The 27,003-nt window shown below is 46.8% G+C and overlaps 1 protein-coding gene across 5 annotated transcripts in view; it reads left to right on the top strand.

The window, feature by feature from the left end:
• The window catches only part of LOC110511859 (unconventional myosin-Va), a 93,010-nt gene that overhangs the window by 11,543 nt on the left and 54,464 nt on the right, over positions 1-27,003 (top strand). For all 5 annotated transcript variants that reach the window (XM_036981032.1, XM_036981034.1, XM_036981033.1 and 2 more), the window contains exons 2-4: positions 18,167-18,277; positions 18,870-19,041; positions 19,146-19,290. In XM_036981032.1, the coding sequence (XP_036836927.1) occupies positions 18,167-18,277; positions 18,870-19,041; positions 19,146-19,290 (428 nt within the window). The remainder of the gene's footprint in view (positions 1-18,166; positions 18,278-18,869; positions 19,042-19,145; positions 19,291-27,003) is intronic.

Here is a 27,003-nt window from a genome sequence, read left to right on the forward strand (position 1 = left end):
GTTTGTCCATAATGACCATCATTATGTTTGTAGGAAAAAGGGGGCGGCTTGCAAGCCAAAGAAGACCATCCCAACTGTGAAGCACGGGGATGGCAGCATCATGTTGTGGGGTTGCTTTGCTGCAGGAGGGACTGGTGCACTTCACAAAATAGATGGCATCATGTGGAAGGAAAATTATCTGGATATATTGAAGCAACATCTCAAGACATTAGTCAGGAAGTTAAGGCTTGGTAGCAAATGGGTCTTCCAAATGGACAATGACCCCAAGCATACTTCCAAAGTTGTGGCAAAATGGCTTCAGGACAACAAAGTCAAGGTATTGGAGTGGCCATCACAAAGCCCTGACCTCAATCGTATAGAAAATTTGTGGGCAGAACTGAAAAAGCGTGTGCGAGCAATGAGGCCTACAAACCAGACTCAGTTACACCAGCTCTGTCAGGAGGAATGGGCCAAATTTCACCCAACTTATTGTGGGAAGCTTGTGGAAGGCTACCCGAAACGTTTGACCCAAGATAAACTATTTAAAGGCAATGCTACCAAATACTAATTTAGTGTACGTATGTAAACTTCTGACCCACTGGGAATGTGATGAAAGAAATAAAAGCTGAAAGAAATAATTATCTTTACTATTATTCTGACATTTCACATTCTTAAAATAAAGTGGTGATCCTAATTGACATAAAACAGGGAATTTTTTACTTGGATTAAATGTCAGGAATTGTGAAACTGAGATTAAATGTATTTGGCTAAGGTGTATGTAAACTTCCGACTTTAACTGTACCAATAGGTGCCCTTCTTTGTGAGGCATTGGAAAACCTCCCTGGTCTTTGGTTGAATCTGTGTTTTGAAATTCACTGCTCAACTGAGGGACCTTACAGATAATTGTATATGTGGGGTACAGATATGAGGTAGTCATTCAAAAATCATGTTAAACACTTATTGCACAGAATGAGTCCATGCAACTTATTATGTGACAAGTTTAGCACTTTTTTTTGTCCTGAACTTTTATATAGGCTAGCCATAACAAAGTGGTTGAATACCTATTGACAGCTGTTTAATTTTTAATTAATTAGTAAAAATGTCCCCCAAAAATACTCCACTTTGACATTATGGGGCATTGTGTGTAGGCCAGTGCAAAACATCTAAACTTAATCCATTTTAAATTGAGGCTGTAACACAACATTTTTTGGGGAAAGTCTAGGGGTGTGAATACTTTCCGAAAGCACTGTACAAGTTAGGGAGCCAAATGAACGGCTCTCTCACCGATGCGATTTGGTATGCTACACTGACTGACGAGAGTCACTCTCTTTAGTGTCACTGTCTGGTATCGTTACCATGTATATTACATGGGACGTACGAATTCACTTGCTTTCTCTCTCCTACATGTAAAGAAATCTGACTGCAACTAACCACAGCATGCATACATTGTACCGGCAGGCCGTGTTACAGACAGAAGACTGCGTTTCCTTGTCATCATTCGCTTTGTGACTGACAGGCACATCAGGCTAGCAAATGGAAACTTTTAAATGAAAAGTAGCCTAGTTAATATGAAGTGCAAAAAGTAGCCAGCTGAAAATGAGTTTGTAATCGGCTGATTAGCCGACTGCTGGCGCGAATGGAAAATACTGTGCGCACACACAGGGTGGTATTGTAAACTAGGTTTGTCTCCTGTCTGCTTCGGCCGTGGGAGAGTCAGAGGACCCAATATTCTAGTGGGAAGCGAAAGGAGGGAGAGAGGAGAAAGAAGGCAGGTGAAGGTACAATGAAGAAACGCATAGCTCAGTAATTGGGACAATTCTGCTGTTGCCAGTACCAATAATAATAATTCTGCTGTTGTCAGTACCAATAACTATAATTCTGCTGTTGCCAGTACCAATAACTATAATTCTGCTGTTGCCAGTACCAATAACTATAATTCTGCTGTTGTCAGTACCAATAACTATAATTCTGCTGTTGCCAGTACCAATAACTATAATTCTGCTGTTTCCAGCACCAATAACTATAATTCTGCTGTTGCCAGTACCAATAACTATAATTCTGCTGTTGCCAGTACTAATAACTATAATTCTGCTGTTGTCAGTACCAATAATAATAATTCTGCTGTTGCCAGTACCAATAATAATAATTCTGCTGTTGCCAGTACCAATAACTATAATTCTGCTGTTGTCAGTACCAATAACGATAATTCTGCTGTTGTCAGTACCAATAACTATAATTCTGCTGTTGTCAGTACCAATAACTATAATTCTGCTGTTGTCAGTACCAATAACTAATTCTGCTGTTGCCAGCACCAATAACTATAATTCTGCTGTTGTCAGTACCAATAACTATAATTCTGCTGTTGCCAGTACCAATAACTATAATTCTGCTGTTGTCAGTACCAATAACTATAATTCTGCTGTTGTCAGTACCAATAACTATAATTCTGCTGTTGCCAGTACCAATAACTATAATTCTGCTGTTGCCAGTACCAATAACTATAATTCTGCTGTTGTCAGTACCAATAATAATAATTCTGCTGTTGCCAGTACCAATAATAATAATTCTGCTGTTGCCAGTACCAATAACTATAATTCTGCTGTTGTCAGTACCAATAACGATAATTCTGCTGTTGTCAGTACCAATAACTATAATTCTGCTGTTGTCAGTACCAATAACTATAATTCTGCTGTTGTCAGTACCAATAACTAATTCTGCTGTTGCCAGCACCAATAACTATAATTCTGCTGTTGTCAGTACCAATAACTATAATTCTGCTGTTGCCAGTACCAATAACTATAATTCTGCTGTTGTCAGTACCAATAACTATAATTCTGCTGTTGTCAGTACCAATAACTAATTCTGCTGTTGCCAGCACCAATAACTATAATTCTGCTGTTTTCAGTACCAATAACTATAATTCTGCTGTTGCCAGTACCAATAACTATAATTCTGCTGTTGTCAGTACCAATAACTATAATTCTGCTGTTGTCAGTACCAATAACTATAATTCTGCTGTTGCCAGTACCAATAACTATAATTCTGCTGTTGTCAGTACCAATAACTATAATTCTGCTGTTGTCAGTACCAATACCTATAATTCTGCTGTTGCCAGTACCAATAACTATAATTCTGCTGTTGTCAGTACCAATAACTATAATTCTGCTGTTGTCAGTACCAATAACTATAATTCTGCTGTTGTCAGTACCAATAATAATAATTCTGCTGTTGCCAGTACCAATAACTATAATTCTGCTGTTGTCAGTACCAATAACTATAATTCTGCTGTTGCCAGTACCAATAACTATAATTCTGCTGTTGTCAGTACCAATAATGATAATTCTGCTGTTGTCAGTACCAATAACGATAATTCTGCTGTTGTCAGTACCAATAACTATAATTCTGCTGTTGTCAGTACCAATAACTATAATTCTGCTGTTGTCAGTACCAATAATAATAATTCTGCTGTTGCCAGTACCAATAACTATAATTCTGCTGTTGCCAGTACCAATAACGATAATTCTGCTGTTGTCAGTACCAATAACGATAATTCTGCTGTTGTCAGTACCAATAACTATAATTCTGCTGTTGTCAGTACCAATAACGATAATTCTGCTGTTGCCAGTACCAATAACTATAATTCTGCTGTTGCCAGCACCAATAACTATAATTCTGCTGTTGCCAGTACCAATAACTATAATTCTGCTGTTGCCAGTACCAATAACTATAATTATGCTGTTGCCAGTACCAATAACTATAATTCTGCTGTTGCCAGTACCAATAACTATAATTCTGCTGTTGCCAGCACCAATAACTATAATTCTGCTGTTTCCAGCACCAATAACTATAATTCTGCTGTTGCCAGCACCAATAACTATAATTCTGCTGTTTCCAGCACCAATAACTATAATTCTGCTGTTTCCAGCACCAAACCCACAACTCAAAGGGTTAAGTTTAGGTCTAGCTTACAGCGTGACGTTATTCTGTTGGAATGAATGGCAGCTCCTTCCTTTTCACTATAGAAAAATGTCTTGTCATTTTGACAGCATTCTAGTGCTATTCTATTCTAGTGGGAAGCGAAAGGAGGGAGAGAGGAGAAAGAAGGCAGGTGAAGGTACAATGAAGAAACGCATAGCTCAGTAATTGGGACAATTCTGCTGTTGCCAGTACCAATAACTATAATTCTGCTGTTGTCAGTACCAATAACTATAATTCTGCTGTTGTCAGTACCAATAACTATAATTCTGCTGTTGTCAGTACCAATAACTATAATTCTGCTGTTGCCAGTACCAATAACTATAATTCTGCTGTTTCCAGCACCAATAACTATAATTCTGCTGTTGCCAGTACCAATAACTATAATTCTGCTGTTGCCAGTACCAATAACTATATTTCTGCTGTTTCCAGTACCAATAACTATAATTCTGCTGTTGCCAGTACCAATAACTATAATTCTGCTGTTGCCAGTACAAATAATAATAATTCTGCTGTTGCCAGTACCAATAACTATAATTCTGCTGTTGTCAGTACCAATAATAATAATTCTGCTGTTGCCAGTACCAATAACTATAATTCTGCTGTTGTCAGTACCAATAATAATAATTCTGCTGTTGCCAGTACCAATAATAATAATTCTGCTGTTGCCAGTACCAATAATAATAATTCTGCTGTTGCCAGTACCAATAACTATAATTCTGCTGTTGCCAGTACCAATAATAATAATTCTGCTGTTGCCAGTACCAATAATAATAATTCTGCTGTTGCCAGTACCAATAACTATAATTCTGCTGTTGTCAGTACCAATAACTATAATTCTGCTGTTGTCAGTACCAATAACTATAATTCTGCTGTTGTCAGTACCAATAACTATAATTCTGCTGTTGCCAGTACCAATAACTATAATTCTGCTGTTTCCAGCACCAATAACTATAATTCTGCTGTTGCCAGTACCAATAACTATAATTCTGCTGTTGCCAGTACCAATAACTATAATTCTGCTGTTTCCAGTACCAATAACTATAATTCTGCTGTTGCCAGTACCAATAACTATAATTCTGCTGTTGCCAGTACAAATAATAATAATTCTGCTGTTGCCAGTACCAATAACTATAATTCTGCTGTTGTCAGTACCAATAATAATAATTCTGCTGTTGCCAGTACCAATAACTATAATTCTGCTGTTGTCAGTACCAATAATAATAATTCTGCTGTTGCCAGTACCAATAATAATAATTCTGCTGTTGCCAGTACCAATAATAATAATTCTGCTGTTGCCAGTACCAATAACTATAATTCTGCTGTTGCCAGTACCAATAATAATAATTCTGCTGTTGCCAGTACCAATAATAATAATTCTGCTGTTGCCAGTACCAATAACTATAATTCTGCTGTTGTCAGTACCAATAACTATAATTCTGCTGTTGTCAGTACCAATAACTATAATTCTGCTGTTGTCAGTACCAATAACTATAATTCTGCTGTTGCCAGTACCAATAACTATAATTCTGCTGTTTCCAGCACCAATAACTATAATTCTGCTGTTGCCAGTACCAATAACTATAATTCTGCTGTTGCCAGTACCAATAACTATAATTCTGCTGTTTCCAGTACCAATAACTATAATTCTGCTGTTGCCAGTACCAATAACTATAATTCTGCTGTTGCCAGTACAAATAATAATAATTCTGCTGTTGCCAGTACCAATAACTATAATTCTGCTGTTGTCAGTACCAATAATAATAATTCTGCTGTTGCCAGTACCAATAACTATAATTCTGCTGTTGTCAGTACCAATAATAATAATTCTGCTGTTGCCAGTACCAATAATAATAATTCTGCTGTTGCCAGTACCAATAACTATAATTCTGCTGTTGCCAGTACCAATAATAATAATTCTGCTGTTGCCAGTACCAATAATAATAATTCTGCTGTTGCCAGTACCAATAACTATAATTCTGCTGTTGTCAGTACCAATAACTATAATTCTGCTGTTGTCAGTACCAATAACTATAATTCTGCTGTTGTCAGTACCAATAATAATAATTCTGCTGTTGCCAGTACCAATAATAATAATTCTGCTGTTGCCAGTACCAATAACTATAATTCTGCTGTTGTCAGTACCAATAACTATAATTCTGCTGTTGTCAGTACCAATAACTATAATTCTGCTGTTGTCAGTACCAATAACTATAATTCTGCTGTTGTCAGTACCAATAACTATAATTCTGCTGTTGCCAGTACCAATAACTATAATTATGCTGTTGCCAGTACCAATAACTATAATTCTGCTGTTGTCAGTACCAATAACTATAATTCTGCTGTTGTCAGTACCAATAACGATAATTCTGCTGTTGCCAGTACCAATAACTATAATTCTGCTGTTGCCAGTACCAATAACTATAATTCTGCTGTTGCCAGTACCAATAACTATAATTCTGCTGTTGTCAGTACCAATAACTATAATTCTGCTGTTGTCAGTACCAATAACGATAATTCTGCTGTTGTCAGTACCAATAACTATAATTCTGCTGTTGTCAGTACCAATAACTATAATTCTGCTGTTGCCAGTACCAATAACTATAATTCTGCTGTTGTCAGTACCAATAACTATAATTCTGCTGTTGCCAGTACCAATAACTATAATTCTGCTGTTGTCAGTACCAATAACTATATTTCTGCTGTTGTCAGTACCAATAACTATAATTCTGCTGTTGCCAGTACCAATAACTATAATTCTGCTGTTGCCAGTACCAATAACTATAATTCTGCTGTTGCCAGTACCAATAACTATAATTCTGCTGTTGTCAGTACCAATAACTATAATTCTGCTGTTGCCAGTACCAATAACTATAATTCTGCTGTTGCCAGTACCAATAACTATAATTCTGCTGTTGCCAGCACCAATAACTATAATTCTGCTGTTTCCAGCACCAAACCCACAACTCAAAGGGTTAAGTTTAGGTCTAGCTTACAGCGTGACGTTATTCTGTTGGAATGAATGGCAGCTCCTTCCTTTTCACTATAGAAAAATGTCTTGTCATTTTGACAGCATTAAAATGACATCTCTGCTGTCACGGGTTGGTGAACAGAGTGTATCTAGTCATCAGGCTGCAGTAGGCTCCAGTAGTCAGTCAGGTCTAGCCTAAAGGGCATTAGGGAGAGCACAGTCATTTAGTAGCTCAGAGAAGAATACAGCATCTCTCAGCTCAAAGCTAAACACACTTTCCTCATGCTGCTGATCAGGTCAGCTAGTAAGACAAACTGCTGCACCATTTCATAGTTGTGTGTCTGTGTTTTCCTCTGACGCTGATACGGGACATGTGCATTAGATTACCACGGTAACTCTGTTATGGTAATTGAGCGGAGAAGTCGTGTCCACAGTGCGATATACATGACATCCTGCTGCTCCACTCTCAAATACGGACCGACAGTCAGTCAGTCAGTCAGTCGAGTGAGGTGAGGTGAGGTGAGGTAGGTAGGTAGGTAGTTGAGTTATTGGTACTAGTGAGTGAGTGAGTGAGTTATTGGTACTAGTGAGTGAGTGAGTGAGTTATTGGTACTAGTGAGTGAGTGAGTTATTGGTACTAGTGAGTGAGTGAGTTATTGGTACTAGTGAGTGAGTGAGTGAGTTATTGGTACTAGTGAGTGAGTGAGTGAGTTAGTTATTGGTACTAGTGAGTCAAGCAAGCAAGCAAGCTGGGCGATATGGACCAAAATTCATATCACAATAAATTGACTGAATTATCACCAGAACGACAAGTTTATAACATTATGTGCACCACAGTTATTTAAAAAAATATTTCCCTTAACTACTATTAGCAAACGTATTTAATTTCAAACTTCACACTACTCTAATAGGTTATTTATCATAATGAACAATATAAGCCAAATGTCCACATAAGTGGTTGGTTTGGTTGGTGTGGATAATGTTTGGTTCTTCGTCCCAGCTCGTGTGTGTTTGAGTGAGGTTTTGTCTGCCTCCATTCTCATGTGACTGAGGGGTGATAGTCTGGGCTGGGAGGGCGGGAGCTGGGCTGTTTGACTGAAATTTGGGTTGTCCAATGACAGGGTTGGACCAGAGCAAAGTAGAAGGCAGAGGGAGAGAGACAGAGTCCTGATCGCTGTCAGACACTATGGGAATATTTCATCTGTCCGCAACGCTATAACCATCACTCTAATCGATTCACCTCCCTCTGCTGGCCAGGTGTGTGGCAGGGAGTGTGTTGCAAGGTGTGTGTGTGTGTGTGGGGCCGGGAGGTGAAGAGGAGGGGGGCAAAGTTTAAGATAAGGCTCTGGGATCTGCTGAGGCGTGAAGATGAACGAGAATCAGGAGTTGGATTATATGTTTGTCAAAGTAAGTTCACTTCCTTTCATTTGGCTTGGTTTGGTTATTTCTCTATTGTGTTGTAGTAGAACGTTTCAGGCCTGTGTGTGAGAGCGTGGCCTGTCCAGTAGCTCTGTGAGTTGGAGACAACATGGAGGTCAGACACACCCTGGTCTGCACTGATCTGGTGTCCTAACTAGTGTCCTAACTCCCCTGTCTCTCCTGTACCAGGAAGGGTTGTTTGTCTGTTGAAGTCTGCATCCTAAAGGGAACCCTGTATGGCACCCAAAGGGCTCTGATCAAAAGTAGTGTACTTTATAAGGAATAGGGTGCCATTTGGGATGCTACCACCATGAGTGTTCCAGTAGGCCTTGGTACTTCAGCCAACACAAGAACAACAGAGAGCTGCCCAACAAGTCTGTTTCAGACAGTTAGGAGCACTATCTAGATTATCATACCTACATACCTTCCTTCTGTCATACCCCGTTATACGCTCTTATACAATGGGAACTCTCTACTGTACTGTCGTAGTCAGGGCTACTGTGCTGTCGTAGTCAGGGCCACTGTGCTGTCGTAGTCAGGGCCACTGCTGTCGTAGTCAGGGCCACTGTGCTCGTAGTCAGGCCCACTGTGCTGTCGTAGTCAGGGCCACTGTGCTGTCGTAGTCAGGGCCGCTGTGCTGTCGTAGTCAGGGCCGCTGTGCTGTCGGAGTCAGGGCCGCTGTGCTGTCGGAGTCAGGGCCGCTGTGCTGTCGGAGTCAGGGCCGCTGTGCTGTCGGAGTCAGGGCCGCTGTGCTGTCGGAGTCAGGGCCGCTGTGCTGTCGGAGTCAGGGCCGCTGTGCTGTCGGAGTCAGGGCCACTGTGCTGTCGGAGTCAGGGCTGCTGTACTGTCATACTGTACTCCTGTTTGCTAAATGTCTGCATGGTAACTAATGGGATTAGACAGAAGTTCCTGTAAGACAGACACTCTATGGGTTGACACTGTCGGTATTGAGAGCAGAGAGGAAGGGGGGGGGGTGGAGACAGGAAGGGGGGGATGGAGACAGGAAGGGGGGGATGGAGACAGGAAGGGGGGGATGGAGACAGGAAGGGGGGGATGGAGACAGGAAGGGGGGGATGGAGACAGGAAGGGGGGGATGGAGAGAGGAAGGGGGGGATGGAGAGAGGAAGGGGGATGGAGAGAGGGAAGTGGGATGGAGAGAGCGAGGGATGGGGGTAATGAGATTGGGAGGGAAAGAGGGCGAACGAGCGCTCAAGGTAGTGTTTCCCAGGAAATCAGGGATTTTCATCAACATCTGTTTTCCCCAAGATTCCGACATCTGCCCCTCTCCTCCCCCCTCCTCTCCTCCTCTTCCTCCTGTGTCTCTGCTGAGGTGTGTACTGGGGAGCGTTAAACCAAAGATGTTTTAGAAACTCTGTGGTTAAACAGAAAAGCAGCAGTTTCTCACATGAGGCTCTGTCATGTGATGAACCGGGTCATGTGATGAGGGGGCCGCAGTTACCGCGAGATTAGTTCTACTGCTCACAGTGTTGACTAGACTAATTACACACACACACACACACACACACACACACAGTGGGCAGGGCTCCATTTTGGATGAATAAATGATAGTTTAATGGAGCAGAGACTGTTTCTGTTGAAGAATGAAGACACTGAAGAACATTATGAACTGGGTGGTTCGAGCCCTGAATTCTGATTGGCTTACAACTGTGGTATATCAGACCCTATACCATGGGTATGACAACCTTTTTTACTGCTCTAATTACGTTGGTAACCAGTTTATAATAAGTAAGTAAGGCACCTCGGGGGTTTGTGGTATACGACCAATATATAGGGCCAATATAAAGTGGGGGGAAAGTATTTAGTCAGCCACCAATTGTGCTTTTTAAGTGGGAGAACTTGCACAATTGGTGTCTGACTAAATACTTTTGTGTCCTGGCTCTCTACTTTGCGTCGTGCTCCTGAGCCGTGGTATATTAGCCATATACCACAACTCCTCGGGCCTTATGGTTTAATTATAATTGGGTTGGCTCATAGGGCCATTGATGCTCTCCATTTGAGCAGAGAGAGGCCTGGCCAGGAGGTGGAGGATGTATTTACTGCTGCTCTACAGCCCTTCAGTGTTTCATCCTCCCCTCAGCAGTAGTGAAGACACCAGGCCTGCAGGGTGAGGGCCGGCTGCAGTTCAACTCTCCTCATCCTCCCCCTCAGCAGTAGTGAAGACACCAGGCCTGCAGGGTGAGGGCCGGGTGCAGTTCAACTCTCCCCATCCTCCCCCTCAACAGTAGTGAAGACACCAGGCCTGCAGGGTGAGGGCCGGCTGCAGTTCAACTCTCCTCATCCTCCCCCTCAGCAGTAGTGAAGACACCAGGCCTGCAGGGTGAGGGCCGGCTGCAGTTCAACTCTCCTCCTCCTCCCCCTCAACAGAAGTGAAGACACCAGGCCTGCAGGGTGAGGGCCGGCTGCAGTTCAACAATCCTCATCCTCCTCCTCAGCAGTAGTGAAGACACCAGGCCTGCAGGGTGAGGGCCGGCTGCAGTTCAACTCTCCTCATCCTCCCCCTCAACAGAAGTGAAGACACCAGGCCTGCAGGGTGAGGGCCGGCTGCAGTTCAACTCTCCTCATCCTCCTCCTCAGCAGTAGTGAAGACACCAGGCCTGCAGGGTGAGGGCCGGCTGCAGTTCAACTCTCCTCCTCCTCCCCCTCAGCAGTAGTGAAGACACCAGGCCTGCAGGGTGAGGGCCGGCTGCAGTTCAACTCTCCTCCTCCTCCCCCTCAGCAGTAGTGAAGACACCAGGCCTGCAGGGTGAGGGCCGGCTGCAGTTCAACTCTCCTCCTCCTCCCCCTCAACAGAAGTGAAGACACCAGGCCTGCAGGGTGAGGGCCGGCTGCAGTTCAACTCTCCTCATCCTCCTCCTCAGCAGTAGTGAAGACACCAGGCCTGCAGGGTGAGGGCCGGCTGCAGTTCAACTCTCCTCATCCTCCCCCTCAACAGAAGTGAAGACACCAGGCCTGCAGGGTGAGGGCCGGCTGCAGTTCAACTCTCCTCATCCTCCCCCTCAACAGAAGTGAAGACACCAGGCCTGCAGGGTGAGGGCCGGCTGCAGTTCAACTCTCCTCATCCTCCTCCTCTCCTCCATCTGCAGTCACAGTCAGTGATCTGTAATGCTGAGTTGTGAAAGCTACATGGTGGATGTCTGGCCTGTCCTGCTTTGTCAGATCAGGATAAATAAAGGAATGAAGGACAGAGGAAGAGTGAACAAGAGGGGAGAAGGAGAGGTGAAAGAGAGGGAGAGATCTGACTGATGAAGTGAAAGCTCAGTTTTAGAGAGTTAATCTGCTTCTAATAATCCTGTTGGCTGTGAACAAATGTATTAACACTTCTGCTGTTACTTTCTCCCCTCCTGTCCTCTCTTCTCCCCCTCCTGTCCTCTCTTCTCCCTCTCCTGTCCTCTCTTCCCCCCCCTCCAAGTCCTCTCTTCTCCCCCTCCAAGTCCTCTCTTCTCCCCCTCCTGTCCTCTCTTCCCCCCCTGTCCTCTCTTCCCCCCCTCCTGTCCTCTCTTCCCCCCCTCCTGTCCTCTCTTGCCCCCCTCCTGTCCTCTCTTGCCCCCCTCCTGTCCTCTCTTCTCCCCCTCCTGTCCTCTCTCCCCCCTCCTGTCCTCTCTCCCCCCTCCTGTCCTCTCTCCCCCCCCCTCCTGTCCTCTCTTCCCCCCCCTCCTGTCCTCTCTTCTCCCCCTCCTGTCCTCTCTCCCCCCCCTCCTGTCCTCTCTTCCCCCCCTCCTGTCCTCTCTTCCTCCCCCCTCCTGTCCTCTCTTCCTGCCCCCTCCTGTCCTCTCTTCCTCCCCCCTCCTGTCCTCTCTTCCCCCCCTCCTGTCCTCTCTTCCCCCCCTCCTGTCCTCTCTTCCCCCCCTCCTGTCCTCTCTTCCTCCCCCCTCCTGTCCTCTCTTCCTCCCCCCTCCTGTCCTCTCTTCCCCCCCTCCTGTCCTCTCTTCCCCCCCTCCTGTCCTCTCTTCCTCCCCCCTCCTGTCCTCTCTTCCTCCCCCCTCCTCTCCTCTCTTCCTCCCCCCTCCTCTCCTCTCTTCTCCCCCCTCCTGTCCTCTCTTCCCCCCCCCTCCTGTCCTCTCTTCTCCTGTCCTCGCTCCTGTCCTCTCTTCCCCCCTCTCCTGTCCTCTCTTCTCCCCCTCTCCTGTCCTCTCTTCCCCCCCCCCTCCTGTCCTCTCTCCCCCCCCTCCTGTCCTCTCTTCTTCTCCCCCCTCCTGTCCTCTCTCCCCCCCCTGTCCTCTCTTCCTCCCCCCCTCCTGTCCTCTCTTCCTCCCCCCCCTGTCCTCTCTTCCCCCCCTCCTGTCCTCTCTTCCCCCCCTCCTGTCCTCTATTCCTCCCCCCTCCTGTCCTCTCTTCCTCCCCCCTCCTGTCCTCTCTTCCTCCCCCCCTCCTGTCCTCTCTTCCTCCCCCCTCCTGTCCTCTCTTCCTCCCCCCTCCTGTCCTCTCTTCCTCCCCCCTCCTGTCCTCTCTTCCTCCCCCCTCCTGTCCTCTCTTCCTCCCCCCTCCTGTCCTCTCTTCCTCCCCCCTCCTGTCCTCTCTTCTCTCCCCTCCTGTCCTCTCTTCTCCTCCCCTCCTGTCCTCTCTTCTCCCCCCTCCTGTCCTCTCTTCTCCTCCCCTCCTGTCCTCTCTTCTCCCCCCTCCTTTCTTCTTTCCCCCCTCTCCCCTATCCTCTCTCCTCTCTTCTGGGTCTGCCTCACTAGCTCCTAGCCCCTAGTACACTGTACCAGTAGCATCTCTCAGAGCCTTTCAGTATTCACTGCTGTGAAAGGACTGGTATAACCTGTGTGTGTGTGTGTGTGTGTGTGTGTGTGTGTGTGTGTGTGTGTAGAGGTGTAGTTCTCTGTGTAAGGATTAGATTAGAGGTAAATCCAGAGTTAATACAGTGTTGATCTTTAGTCTCTTAGTCAGTCCTGGATTAAAGGGTCGGCCTGAGTCGCTCCTGCCTTTCCCTGCTACCAAACACTTATACACTACTCTAATACAACTAACCACTGGGGTGGGAGTTCGCCTATAGGTTAGACCTATAGGTTCAAATCCCAGGTCAGAAGGTTGCTGGTGTTCTTACTGGTTGCTCTGGGCCCCTGAGGAAGGCACTGAAGTACTAAACATCTCCAGGAGTAGACCTGCAGTGTGCAACAGTTTGTCAGGTTCATATTGAACGCTTGCCTCAGGCATATGTTAGCTCTACAGTAGCCCACTGAGCTAAAGCCTCAAGCAAGGTTACATCACACTCTGCTGCTTGCTGCAGACCCCTCTGTCCTCTCCCCCTCTTACACACATCTCTGTAGCTCTTCCTCTCCCCCTCTTACACACATCTCTAGCTCTTCCTCTCCCCCTCTTACACACATCCCTGTAGCTCTTCCTCTCCCCCTCTTACACACATCCCTGTAGCTCTTCCTCTCCCGCTCTTACACACATCTCTGTAGCTCTTCCTCTTACCCTCTTACACACATCCCTGTAGCTCTTCTTCTCCCCCTCTTACACACATCTCTGTAGCTCTTCCTCTCCCCCTCTTACACACATCCCTGTAGCTCTTCTTCTCCCCCTCTTACACACATCTCTGTAGCTCTTCCTCTCCCCCTCTTACACACATCCCTGTAGCTCTTCCTCTCCCCCTCTTACACACATCCCTGTAGCTCTTCCTCTCCCCCCCCCTTACACACATCTCTGTAGCTCTTCCTCTCCCCCCTTACACACATCTCTGTAGCTCTTCCTCTCCCCCCTTACACACATCCCTGTAGCTCTTCCTCTCCCCCTCTTACACACATCTCTGTAGCTCTTCCTCTCCCCCCCTTACACACATCTCTGTAGCTCTTCCTCTCCCCCCTTACACACATCTCTGTAGCTCTTCCTCTCCCCCTCTTACACACATCTCTAGCTCTTCCTCTCCCCCCCTTACACACATCTCTGTAGCTCTTCCTCTCCCCCCTTACACACATCCCTGTAGCTCTTCTTCTCCCCCTCTTACACACATCTCTGTAGCTCTTCCTCTCCCCCCTTACACACATCCCTGTAGCTCTTCCTCTCCCCCTCTTACACACATCTCTGTAGCTCTTCCTCTCCCCCTCTTACACACATCCCTGTAGCTCTTCCTCTCCCCCTCTTACACACATACCTGTAGCTCTTCTTCTCCCCCTCTTACACACATCCCTGTAGCTCTTCCTCTCCCCCTCTTACACACATACCTGTAGCTCTTCTTCTCCCCCTCTTACACACATCTCTGTAGCTCTTCCTCTCCCCCTCTTACACACATCCCTGTAGCTCTTCCTCTCCCCCTCTTACACACATCCCTGTAGCTCTTCCTCTCCCCCTCTTACACACATCCCTGTAGCTCTTCCTCTCCCCCTCTTACACACATCCCTGTAGCTCTTCCTCTCCCCCTCTTACACACATCTCTAGCTCTTCCTCTCCCCCTCTTACACACATCTCTGTAGCTCTTCCTCTCCCCCTCTTACACACATCTCTGTAGCTCTTCCTCTCCCCCTTACACACATCCCTGTAGCTCTTCCTCTCCCCTTCTTACACACATCCCTGTAGCTCTTCCTCTCCCCCTCTTACACACATCCCTGTAGCTCTTCCTCTCCCCCTCTTACACACATCCCTGTAGCTCTTCCTCTCCCGCTCTTACACACATCTCTGTAGCTCTTCCTCTTACCCTCTTACACACATCCCTGTAGCTCTTCTTCTCCCCCTCTTACACACATCTCTGTAGCTCTTCCTCTCCCCCTCTTACACACATCCCTGTAGCTCTTCTTCTCCCCCTCTTACACACATCTCTGTAGCTCTTCCTCTCCCCCTCTTACACACATCCCTGTAGCTCTTCCTCTCCCCCTCTTACACACATCCCTGTAGCTCTTCCTCTCCCCCCCCCTTACACACATCTCTGTAGCTCTTCCTCTCCCCCCTTACACACATCTCTGTAGCTCTTCCTCTCCCCCCTTACACACATCCCTGTAGCTCTTCCTCTCCCCCTCTTACACACATCTCTGTAGCTCTTCCTCTCCCCCCCTTACACACATCTCTGTAGCTCTTCCTCTCCCCCCTTACACACATCTCTGTAGCTCTTCCTCTCCCCCTCTTACACACATCTCTAGCTCTTCCTCTCCCCCCCTTACACACATCTCTGTAGCTCTTCCTCTCCCCCCTTACACACATCCCTGTAGCTCTTCTTCTCCCCCTCTTACACACATCTCTGTAGCTCTTCCTCTCCCCCCTTACACACATCCCTGTAGCTCTTCCTCTCCCCCTCTTACACACATCTCTGTAGCTCTTCCTCTCCCCCTCTTACACACATCCCTGTAGCTCTTCCTCTCCCCCTCTTACACACATACCTGTAGCTCTTCTTCTCCCCCTCTTACACACATCCCTGTAGCTCTTCCTCTCCCCCTCTTACACACATACCTGTAGCTCTTCTTCTCCCCCTCTTACACACATCTCTGTAGCTCTTCCTCTCCCCCTCTTACACACATCCCTGTAGCTCTTCCTCTCCCCCTCTTACACACATCCCTGTAGCTCTTCCTCTCCCCCTCTTACACACATCCCTGTAGCTCTTCCTCTCCCCCTCTTACACACATCCCTGTAGCTCTTCCTCTCCCCCTCTTACACACATCTCTAGCTCTTCCTCTCCCCCTCTTACACACATCTCTGTAGCTCTTCCTCTCCCCCTCTTACACACATCTCTGTAGCTCTTCCTCTCCCCCTTACACACATCCCTGTAGCTCTTCCTCTCCCCTTCTTACACACATCCCTGTAGCTCTTCCTCTCCCCCTCTTACACACATCCCTGTAGCTCTTCCTCTCCCACTCTGATCAGCTGTTCCAGGTCATGACCAGGCAAGCAGAGGGTGTGTGATGAGAAACGCCTTCACTCTGAGTCATGAGGGCCGATGTCACAAGGGAGATAATACCTTCTCTTCCTGCATCCTCCTCCTTATCCTCACCTGTATAGTTGACCAGTCTAGCTGACCCCCAACTAGCACCATGTAGCAGACAGTGTACCAATGACTCCTCTCTGTCCGTGTCTGTGTTTGTGTGTGCTTGGGGTAGAGTTGTACCCTTCATCTGTCCTCTACTGTAACCCTGGGGATCTGTCTATAAATACGACTCAATCCCCCCCCCATCCTCACAATGTGGATAGGAAATGGTTTACACGCTTCATTGCTGCAGAAAGTGTGTGATTAGGAGGATCAGGAAGTGTGCTCAGCGGTGTATGGTGATGCTACTCAGTGATGTGTGTGTGTGAGGCTATTTTTACCTCCACCCTCCCGTCTCTTTCTCACTCTCTCCATCTCTCTCACCATTCTCTCACTCTTTCTCTCACTCCCTCACTCCTCCTTTCCATTGCTAGGAGCTGGGCTGTGAACCGCTCTCCTCCAGGAAGGAATATGAGAGAGCGACAGAATAGCCTCAGTAACCCTGCTATAGGATGACTGATACTGTGTTCTGTCGAGTCAGCACTTTTCTCTGCTGACCTCTGTATATACACACAGACACACACACACACACACACACACACACTGCTCTGACCTTTCAGTGTTAAACACTGGTGTGAAAGATTAATTTCAATTCATTGTGGAGCATCACAAGAATACCTTATCCACTACATAGTGATGAACCATGATGACATGACGATGACGTTGGTCTGAATATGTAAGCAACCTACTACAATGGTGATTATTGTCTGTCTGTCTGTCTGTGTGAGTAAATGCCTATGAGCTAGATCATTAGACTTTTCCACAGAATGTTCCTGGAAGGTTGGCTGAGGGTTGCTGGAAGGTTAGGGTGAGTCATGAGGATATGAGAGCATCCGATCCGAGTGCCAACAGTCTTAGTGCCAACACACGCACTCACACACACATACACACTGAAGCTTGGTTTCAGTCTTCATGTAAATCCTTCCTACCAATGAGATTCTGACACATTTTACCGACTGTTCTAAGAGCGTTAGTTGGTGTATCAAAGACAGGAACCAGTTGTGTATAGGATACAGTAGTATTCAGGTCAAGCAGGCCCATTTTCCCAAACAAGCAGTATCATGGGGCGGCAGGTAGCCTAGTGGTTAGAGCATTGGGCCAGTAACCAAAAGGTTGCTGGCCCAATGATGGGCCAGGATAAACCAGGATAAACCAGGATAAGCTTTGTGTAGCGCTGATCATCATTGAGCTGCTTAGTGAGATGTAAAGATTACTGATTGGCCATCTGATTGACCTTTCTAATGGCAGCTGTTAAAGCTCTCCTCCGTGTGTGTTACGGATGTGGTTCTGTGAACTGCACTCTTGTGAGCCTGAGGCCTGAAGACTTCTGTTAGCTGCCCGTGCTATAACCTGACGACTTAGCTTTCTGAGCTAATGTCGTGGCTTTAGCTCAGCGGACCAGCACAGTCTAGTGGAAGGCTGAAGACCCGGGATCAAACCCAGTCAGTTTTACAGTGTTTTTGTTTCTGTGTTTTTCACGTCTTTGATCACCTGACAGGCTCGTTCCACAGGGCTGGGATCTGAAGGCATCCCTGTCATGTTGTGATCGGTCACAGAATCATGTGGACTGGGTTTGAGTCTTTATGAATGTCCAGCAGTATTGATCATGTTAGATGGTGAAATGATATCCAACCAACCATTGAGATACAACAGCCTCAGTCAGCACTGTACCAGTCTGATACAGCAGCAGGTTCTCTCTGCAGTAGACATTGAGTCTGGGGACAGTACTGGACTGATATAGGCCTTATGTAGCTTTCTGACTGAGAACACACTCTGTAGTATGTTTTTATGTAATGTAGAACCTTTCTCTCCCTTCTCACTCTCCTTCTTTCTCCTCTCCTGTCTCTCAGTTTGCTCGGGTGTGGATCCCTGATGCAGATGAGGTGTGGAAGTCAGCAGAGCTCACTAAGAACTACAAACATGGAGATTCCACCCTACACCTCACACTGGAGGATGGAATGGTGAGTACTGGAGGAGAGGAGGAGGAGAAGGGTGGTGTAGGGTTGGGTGGTTGCATAACATCCTCTCATTTGTGATGAGATGCACAGTACACACACACACACACACACAGCGAATCTATCTCATTATTGGTTATTGGAGTAGTTGCAAAGGGCTGTTGTCTTCACACTGCAATATATCACCATACATATCATAAAAACATGTCCATGTGTCGATGTCAACCAAGTCCAATAAACCGTTCAGAAGGAAGTGGGGGCAGAAACCTGACCCATTTGGTGGCATATTTTGATACATGTGTGAGGCTTATGTTCACCAACTGTCTGTTTTTTATGTCACTGACTTACATAAAACCAGGTCCCTACTCAGCACACACACCACAGGAGGCTGGTGAGGGGGAGATGAATTACAATAATGGCTGGAATGGACTAAATGGAATGGTATAAAGCACAATGAAACAATGTTTGATACCGTTCCATTTATTCTGTTCCAGCCATTACTATGAGCCCGTACTCCCCAATTAAGCTGCCACCAGCCGCCTGTGATACACACATATATTGTGTGTGATAACGTCTCTGTTTAATCTGTGCTGTCCAGGACATTGAGCACAAGCTGGATGATAAGACAAAGAACCTTCCTCACCTCCGGAACCCTGACATCCTGGTGGGGGAGAATGACCTCACAGCTCTTAGCTACCTCCACGAGCCGGCCGTCCTGCACAACCTTAAAGTCCGCTTCACCGACTCCAAACTCATCTACACATACTGTGGTATGCCCACACAGACGCACAAGGGTCACACACACACACACACACACACACACACACACACACACACACACACACACACACCAACTCATCCTCTCTTCCTGTAGGTATTGTGCTGGTGGCCATTAATCCCTATGAGAACCTTCCCATCTACGGTAGTGACATCATCAATGCGTACAGTGGCCAGAACATGGGAGACATGGACCCTCATATCTTCGCTGTGGCTGAGGAGGCTTACAAACAGATGGCCAGGTGGGTGTGTGTGGTGTGCGTGCGTGCGAGTGTTACCTGCTCAAAGGTAGTATACACAGATTTCCAATGTTTCAAACGATGTCAGACGGACAGTTTGAGACCTTCCAATGGAAGCATAGTACAATGTGTGTATTTACGGTCTTGTTATTTATTTCACTTAGGCAAGTCAGTTAAGAACAAATTCTTATTTACAATGACGGCCTACCAAAAGGCAAAAGGCCTCCTGCGGGGACGGGGTCTGGGATTTAAAAATAATATATATACATATATAGAAATATAGGACAAAACCAACATCTTGACGAGGCAACACAACATAAAGAGAGACCTAAGACGACAACATAGTGTTGGGTTCCGGCGCCGATAGAGATGGCCGCCTCGCTTCGCGTTCCTAGGAAACTATGCAGTTTTTTGTTTTTTTTACGTGTTATTTCTTACATTGGTACCCCAGGTCATCTTAGGTTTCATTACATACAGTCGAGAAGAACTACTGAACATAAGAGCAGCGTCAACTCACCATCAGTACGACCAAGAATATGACTTTCGGATCCTGTGTTCTGCCTTTCACCCAGGACAACGGAATGGATCCCAGCCGGCAACCCAAAAAAACAACGACTTCGTAAAAGGGGGAAACGAAGCGGTCTTCTGGTCAGACTCCGGAGACGGGCACATTGTGCACCACTCCCTAGCATTCTTCTCGCCAATGTCCAGTCTCTTGACAACAAGGTTGATGAAATCCGAGCAAGGGTAGCATTCCAGAGGGACATCAGAGACTGTAACGTTCTTTGCTTCACGGAAACATGGCTCACTGGAGAGACGCTATCGTAGTCGGTGCAGCCAGCTGGTTTCTCCACGCATCGCGCCGAGAGAAACAAACATCTTTCTGGTAAGAAGAGCGGCGGGGGCAGGGGGCGTATGCTTCATGGTTAACGTGACATGGTGTGGCCACAACAACATACAGGAACTCATGTCCTTCTGTTCACCTGATTTAGAATTCCTCACAATCATATGTCGACCGCATCATCTACCAATGGAATTTTCTTTGATTATTATCACAGCCGTATATATTAATCCCCAAGCAGACACATCGATGGCCCTGAACAAACATTATTTGACTCTTTGCAAACTGGAATCCATATATCCGGAGGCTGCATTCATTGTAGTTGGGGATTTTAACAAGGCTAATCTGAAAACAAGACTCCCTAAATTGTATCAGCATATCGATTGCGCAACCAGGGCTGGAAAAACATTGGATCATTGCTATTCTAACTTACGCAACGCATATAAGGCCCTCCCCCGCCCTCCTTTCGGAAAAGCTGACCACGACTCCATTTTGTTGCTTCCTGCCTACAGACAGAAACTAAAACAAGAAGCTCCCGCGCTGAGGTCTGTTCAACGCTGGTCCGACCAATCTGATTCCACACTCCAAGACTGCTTCCATCACGTGGACTGGGATATGTTTCGTATTGCGTCAGACAACAACATTGACGAATACGCTGATTCGGTGAGCGAGTTCATTAGAATGTGCGTTGAAGATGTCGTTCCCATAGCAACGATTAAAACATTCCCAAACCAGAAACCGTGGATTGATGGCAGCATTCGCGTGAAACTGAAAGCGCGAACCACTGCTTTTAATCAGGGCAAGGTGACCGGAAACATGACCGAATACAAACAGTGTAACTATTCCCTCCGCAAGGCAATCAAACAAGCTAAGCGTCAGTATAGAGACAAAGTAGAATCTCAATTCAACGGCTCAGACACAAGAGGTATGTGGCAGGGTCTACAGTCAATCACGGATTACAAAAAGAAAACCAGCCCCGTCACGGACCAGGATGTCTTGCTCCCAGGCAGACTAAATAACTTTTTTGCCCGCTTTGAGGACAATACTGTGCCACTGACACGGCCCGCAACCAAAACATGCAGACTCTCCTTCACTGCAGCCGACGTGAGGAAAACATTTAAAACGTGTCAACCCTCGCAAGGCTGCAGGCCCAGACGGCATCCCCAGCCGCGCCCTCAGAGCATGCGCAGACCAGCTGGCTGGTGTGTTTACGGACATATTCAATCAATCCCTATCCCAGTCTGTTGTTCCCACATGCTTCAAGAGGGCCACCATTGTTTCTGTTCCCAAGAAAGCTAAGGTAACTGAGCTAAACGACTACCGCCCCGTAGCACTCACATCCGTCATCATGAAGTGCTTTGAAAGACTAGTCAAGGACCATATCACCTCCACCCTACCTGACACCCTAGACCCACTCCAATTTGCTTACCGCCCAAATAGGTCCACAGACGATGCAATCTCAACCACACTGCACACTGCCCTAACCCATCTGGACAAGAGGAATACCTATGTGAGAATGCTGTTCATCGACTACAGCTCGGCATTTAACACCATAGTGCCCTCCAAGCTCGTCATCAAGCTCGAGACCCTGGGTCTCGACCCCGCCCTGTGCAACTGGGTACTGGACTTCCTGACGGGCCGCCCCCAGGTGGTGAGGGTAGGCAACAACATCGCCACCCCACAGTTCCTCAACACTGGGGCCCCACAAGGGTGCATTCTGAGCCCTCTTCTGTACTCCCTGTTCACCCACGACTGCGTGGCCACGCACGCCTCCAACTCAATCATCAAGTTTGCGGACGACACAACAGTGGTAGGCTTGATTACCAACAACGATGAGACAGCCTACAGGGAGCAGGTGAGGGCCCTCGGAGTGTGGTGTCAGGAAAATAACCTCACACTCAACGTCAACAAAACTAAGGAGATGATTGTGGACTTCAGGAAACAGCAGAGGGAACACCCCCCTATCCACATCGATGGAACAGTAGTGGAGAGGGTAGTAAGTTTTAAGTTCCTCGGCGTACACATCACAGACAAACTGAATTGGTCCACCCACACAGACAGCATCGTGAAGAAGGCGCAGCAGCGCCTCTTCAACCTTCGGCTTGTCACCAAAAGCACTCACAAACTTCTACAGATGCACAATCGAGAGCATCCTGTCGGGCTGTATCACCGCCTGGTACGGCAACTGCTCCGCCCACAACCGTAAGGCTCTCCAGAGGGTAGTGAGGTCTGCACAACGCATCACCGGGGGCAAACTACCTGCCCTCCAGGACACCTACACCACCCGATGTCACAGGAAGGCCATAAAGATCATCAAGGACAACAACCACCCGAGCCACTGCCTGTTCACCCCGCTATCATCCAGAAGGCGAGGTCAGTACATGTGCATCAAAGCTGGGACCGAGAGACTGAAAAACAGCTTCTATCTCAAGGCCATCAGACTGTTAAACAGCCACCACTAACCACTAGCCACTATTGAGTGGCTGCTGCCAACACACTGACTCAACTCCAGCCACTTTAATATTGGGAATTGATGGGAAATGATGTAAAATATATCACTAGCCACTTTAAACAATGCTACCTAATATAATGTTTACATACCCTACATTATTCATCTCATATGTATACGTACTCTATATCATCTACTGCATCTTTATGTAAGACATGTATCACTAGCCACTTTAACTATGCCACTTTGTTTACATACTCATCTCATATGTATATACTGCACTCAATACCATCTACTGTATCTTGCCTATGCCGCTCTGTACCATCACTCATTCATATATCTTTATGTACATATTCTTTATCCCCTTACACTTGTGTCTATAAGGTTGTAGTTTTGGAATTGTTAGCTAGATTACTTGTTGGTTATTACTGCATTGTCGGAACTAGAAGCACAAGCACAAGCATTTCGCTAACCATGTGCATGTGACAAATAAAATTTGATTTGATTTAATTATCAGAGTAGGAACGCGACGGACACTGAAAGCTTAAGTTTATTTTCCCATTGGGTCAATACAGCCGCATTAGACAAAGACACGGTATTACTGTCTCCTCCTCTCTAACCATTACGTCTCTGTTGCTAGGCAGAAAATTAAGTGACATGGGCAATAAACTGTTCCTTCTCCCTTAACGTGACCTGACCTCGACCCCTTCCTCACTAATCCACAGCTCTCCAACCTTATCAGTGCCTGCCACGTGCGATAGTCTTCCCTGCCCTCAGTACATTCCAAGCTTAATTGCATCCACCATATACATTATACATTCCCCTCTCTCCCTCAGTTCATCAATAAGTACATTTCATAAGTCAAGAAATCAGAACCCAACAATAGCAAGGCAGCAACACATGACAAAACAGCACGTAAGGAACACAACATGGTAGTAGCACAAAACATGGTACAAACATTATTGGGCACAGACAACAGCACAAAGGGCAAGAAGGTAGAGACAACAATACATCACACAAAGCAGCCACAACTGTCAGTAAGAGTGTCCATGATTGAGTCTGTGAATGAAGAGATTGAGATAAAACTGTCCAGTTTGAGTGTTTGTTGCAACTCGTTCCAGTCGCTAGCTGCAGTGAACTGAAAGGACGAGCGTCCCAGGGATGTGTGTGCTTTGGGGACCTTTCACAGAATGTGACTGGCAGAACGGGTGTTGTATGTGGAGGATGAGGCTTCAGTAGATCTCTCAGATAGGGGGTAGTGAGGCCAAAGAGGGTTTTATAAATAAGCATCAACCAGTGGGTCTTGCGACGGGTAAACAGAGATCAAATCAAAGTTTATTTGTCACGTGCGCCGAATACAACAGGTGTAGAAAATGGGAAATGCTTAGTTACAGGCTCTAACCAATAGTGCAAAAAAAGGTATTAGGTGAACAATAAGTAAGTAAAGAAATAAAACAACAGTAAAAAGACAGGCTATATACAGTAGCGAGGCTATAAAAGTAGCGAGGCTACATACAGACACCGGTTAGTCAGGCTGATTGAGGTAGTATGTACATGAATGTATAGTTAAAGTGACTATGCATATATGATAAACAGAGACTAGCAGCAGTGTAAAAAGAGGGGTTGGGGGGGCACACAATTCAAATAGTCTGGGTAACCATTTGATTACCTGTTCAGGTAATTATGGCTTGGGGGTAAAAACTGTTGAGAAGCCTTTTTGTCCTAGACTTGGCACTCCGGTACCGCTTGCCATGCGGTAGTAGAGAGAACAGTCTATGACTGGGGTGGCTGGGGTCTTTGACAATTTTTAGGGCCTTCCTCTGACACCGCCTGGTGTAGAGGTCCTGGATGGCAGGCAGCTTAGCCCCAGTGATGTACTGGGCCATATGCACTTCCCTTTGTAGTGCCTTGTGGTCGGAGGCCGCGCAATTGCCGTACCAGGCATTGATGCAACCAGTCACGATGCTCTCGATTTTGCAGCTGTAGAACCTTTTGAGGATCTCAGGACCCATGCCAAATCTTTTTAGTCTCCTGAGGGGTAATAGGCTTTGTCGTGCCCTCTTCACGACTGTCTTGGTGTGTTTGGACCATTCTAGTTTGTTGGTGCTGTGGACACCAAGGAACTTGAAGCTCTCAACCTGCTCCACTACAGCCCCTGCTCCACTACAACCCCTGCTCCACTACAACCCCTGCTCCACTACAACCCCTGCTCCACTACAGCCCCTGCTCCACTACAGCCCCTGCTCCACTACAACCCCTGCTCCACTACAGCCCCTGCTCCACTACAACCCCTGCTCCACTACAACCCCTGCTCCACTACAACCCCTGCTCCACTACAGCCCCTGCTCCACTACAACCCCTGCTCCACTACAGCCCCTGCTCCACTACAGCCCCTGCTCCACTACAGCCCCTGCTCCACTACAACCCCTGCTCCACTACAACCCCTGCTCCACTACAACCCCTGCTCCACTACAACCCCTGCTCCACTACAGCTCCTGCTCCACTACAACCCCTGCTCCACTACAACCCCTGCTCCACTACAACCCCTGCTCCACTACAACCCCTGCTCCACTACAGCCCCTGCTCCACTACAACCCCTGCTCCACTACAACCCCTGCTCCACTACAACCCCTGCTCCACTACAGCCCCTGCTCCACTACAACCCCTGCTCCACTACAACCCCTGCTCCACTACAACCCCTGCTCCACTACAACCCCTGCTCCACTACAACCCCTGCTCCACTACAACCCCTGCTCCACTACAGCCCCTGCTCCACTACAGCCCCTGCTCCACTACAACGCCTGCTCCACTACAACCCCTGCTCCACTACAACCCCTGCTCCACTACAACCCCTGCTCCACTACAGCTCCTGCTCCACTACAGCTCCTGCTCCACTACAGCCCCTGCTCCACTACAGCCCCTGCTCCACTACAGCCCCCCCCCCCCCCCCCGTCTTACCGGAGTGTGCTGTTCTATCTTGCTGGTGCAGCGTATATCCCGCTAGCTGAATATCCAGGTTGTCATTCAGCCACGATTCCGTGAAACATAGGATATTACAGTTTTTGATGCCCCGTTCGTAGGATATTCGTGATCGTACCTTGTCTAATTTATTGTCCAATGATTGCACATTGGCGAGTAATGTTAACGGTAACAGCAGCTTTCCCACTCACCTCCTGCGGGTCCTCACGATGCTTCCCGCTCTGTGTCTTCTATACCTGCGTCTCCTCCTCTTGCAAATAACTGAGATGTTGGCCCTGTCGGTTGTTTGGAGAATATAAATATATGTTGTGTGCTTCCTGCTTGTTGAAGGAAAAAATCTTTGTCTAATCCGAGGTGAGTGATCGATGTCCTGATATCCAGAAGCTCTTTTTTTTGCCGTAGGTTACGGTTTCAGAAACATTATGTACAAAATAAGTTACAAATAAGGCAAAACACCACATAATAGCACAATTGGTTGGGCGCCCGTAAAACTGCTGCCACTTCTTCCTGCACCATTTTACTTAGTTTACAGATGACCAGTTTACAGAGGAGTATAGAGTGCAGTGATGTGTCCTATAAGGAGCATTGGTGGCAAATCTGATGGCCGAATGGTAAAGAACATCTAGCCACTCGAGAGCACCCTTACCCGCCTATCTATAAATGACGTCTCCGTAATCTAGCCTGGGTAGGATGGTCATCTGAATCAGGGTTGGTTTGGCAGCTGGGGTGAAAGAGGAGCGATTACGATAGAGGAAACCAAGTCTAGATTTAACCTTAACCTGCAGCTTTGATATGTGCTGAGAGAAGGACAGTGTACCGTCTAGTCATACTCCCAAGTACTTGTATGAGGTGTGTTATGACCTTGCCCTCTTTGGGTACAGCGAGCACCATCCCCCGCTCTGCTCCTACAACCAGACTGCTGTGGTCAGAGAGGTTGTAAATTCCTGAGGAGAGGATCTCCTCATGGCCACACAGTATAACGACAGAGTGAATTTTCAAAGAGAACAAGGAATTTCTTCCACCTCACAGAACTTGAGGTCCGAACAACATTTATGTTCCGGAGAAGGTATAAAAAATCGGTGAAGAATCCAGCTACGAACTGGCCACATTACCATAACGCTGTTTCTTTAATAGCCTCAGATATGAGGTTTATATCTAATTGTTGTATAAGATGAATGAATGAGGATGATACTGTTTGTAAAATTGTGTAATGTGATTTTGGACTGTTTAATGAAGGAAACTCCAATTCCCTTTTGAGTTGAACTAAATCAGAGGACCGCCCATGAGCCCAGTTAGGGTGAGGCATCCTGGACCGCCCATGAGCCCAGTTAGGGTCAGGCATCCTGGACCGCCCATGAGCCCAGTTAGGGTCAGGCATCCTGGGACAGTCCCTTTTCTGCAATTCCAAATAAAACCCCAACTTTGAGAAATTCTCAGTAGACCATGT

This window comes from Oncorhynchus mykiss, chromosome 6, assembly GCF_013265735.2.
Source record: "Oncorhynchus mykiss isolate Arlee chromosome 6, USDA_OmykA_1.1, whole genome shotgun sequence".
NCBI lineage: Eukaryota > Metazoa > Chordata > Actinopteri > Salmoniformes > Salmonidae > Oncorhynchus > Oncorhynchus mykiss.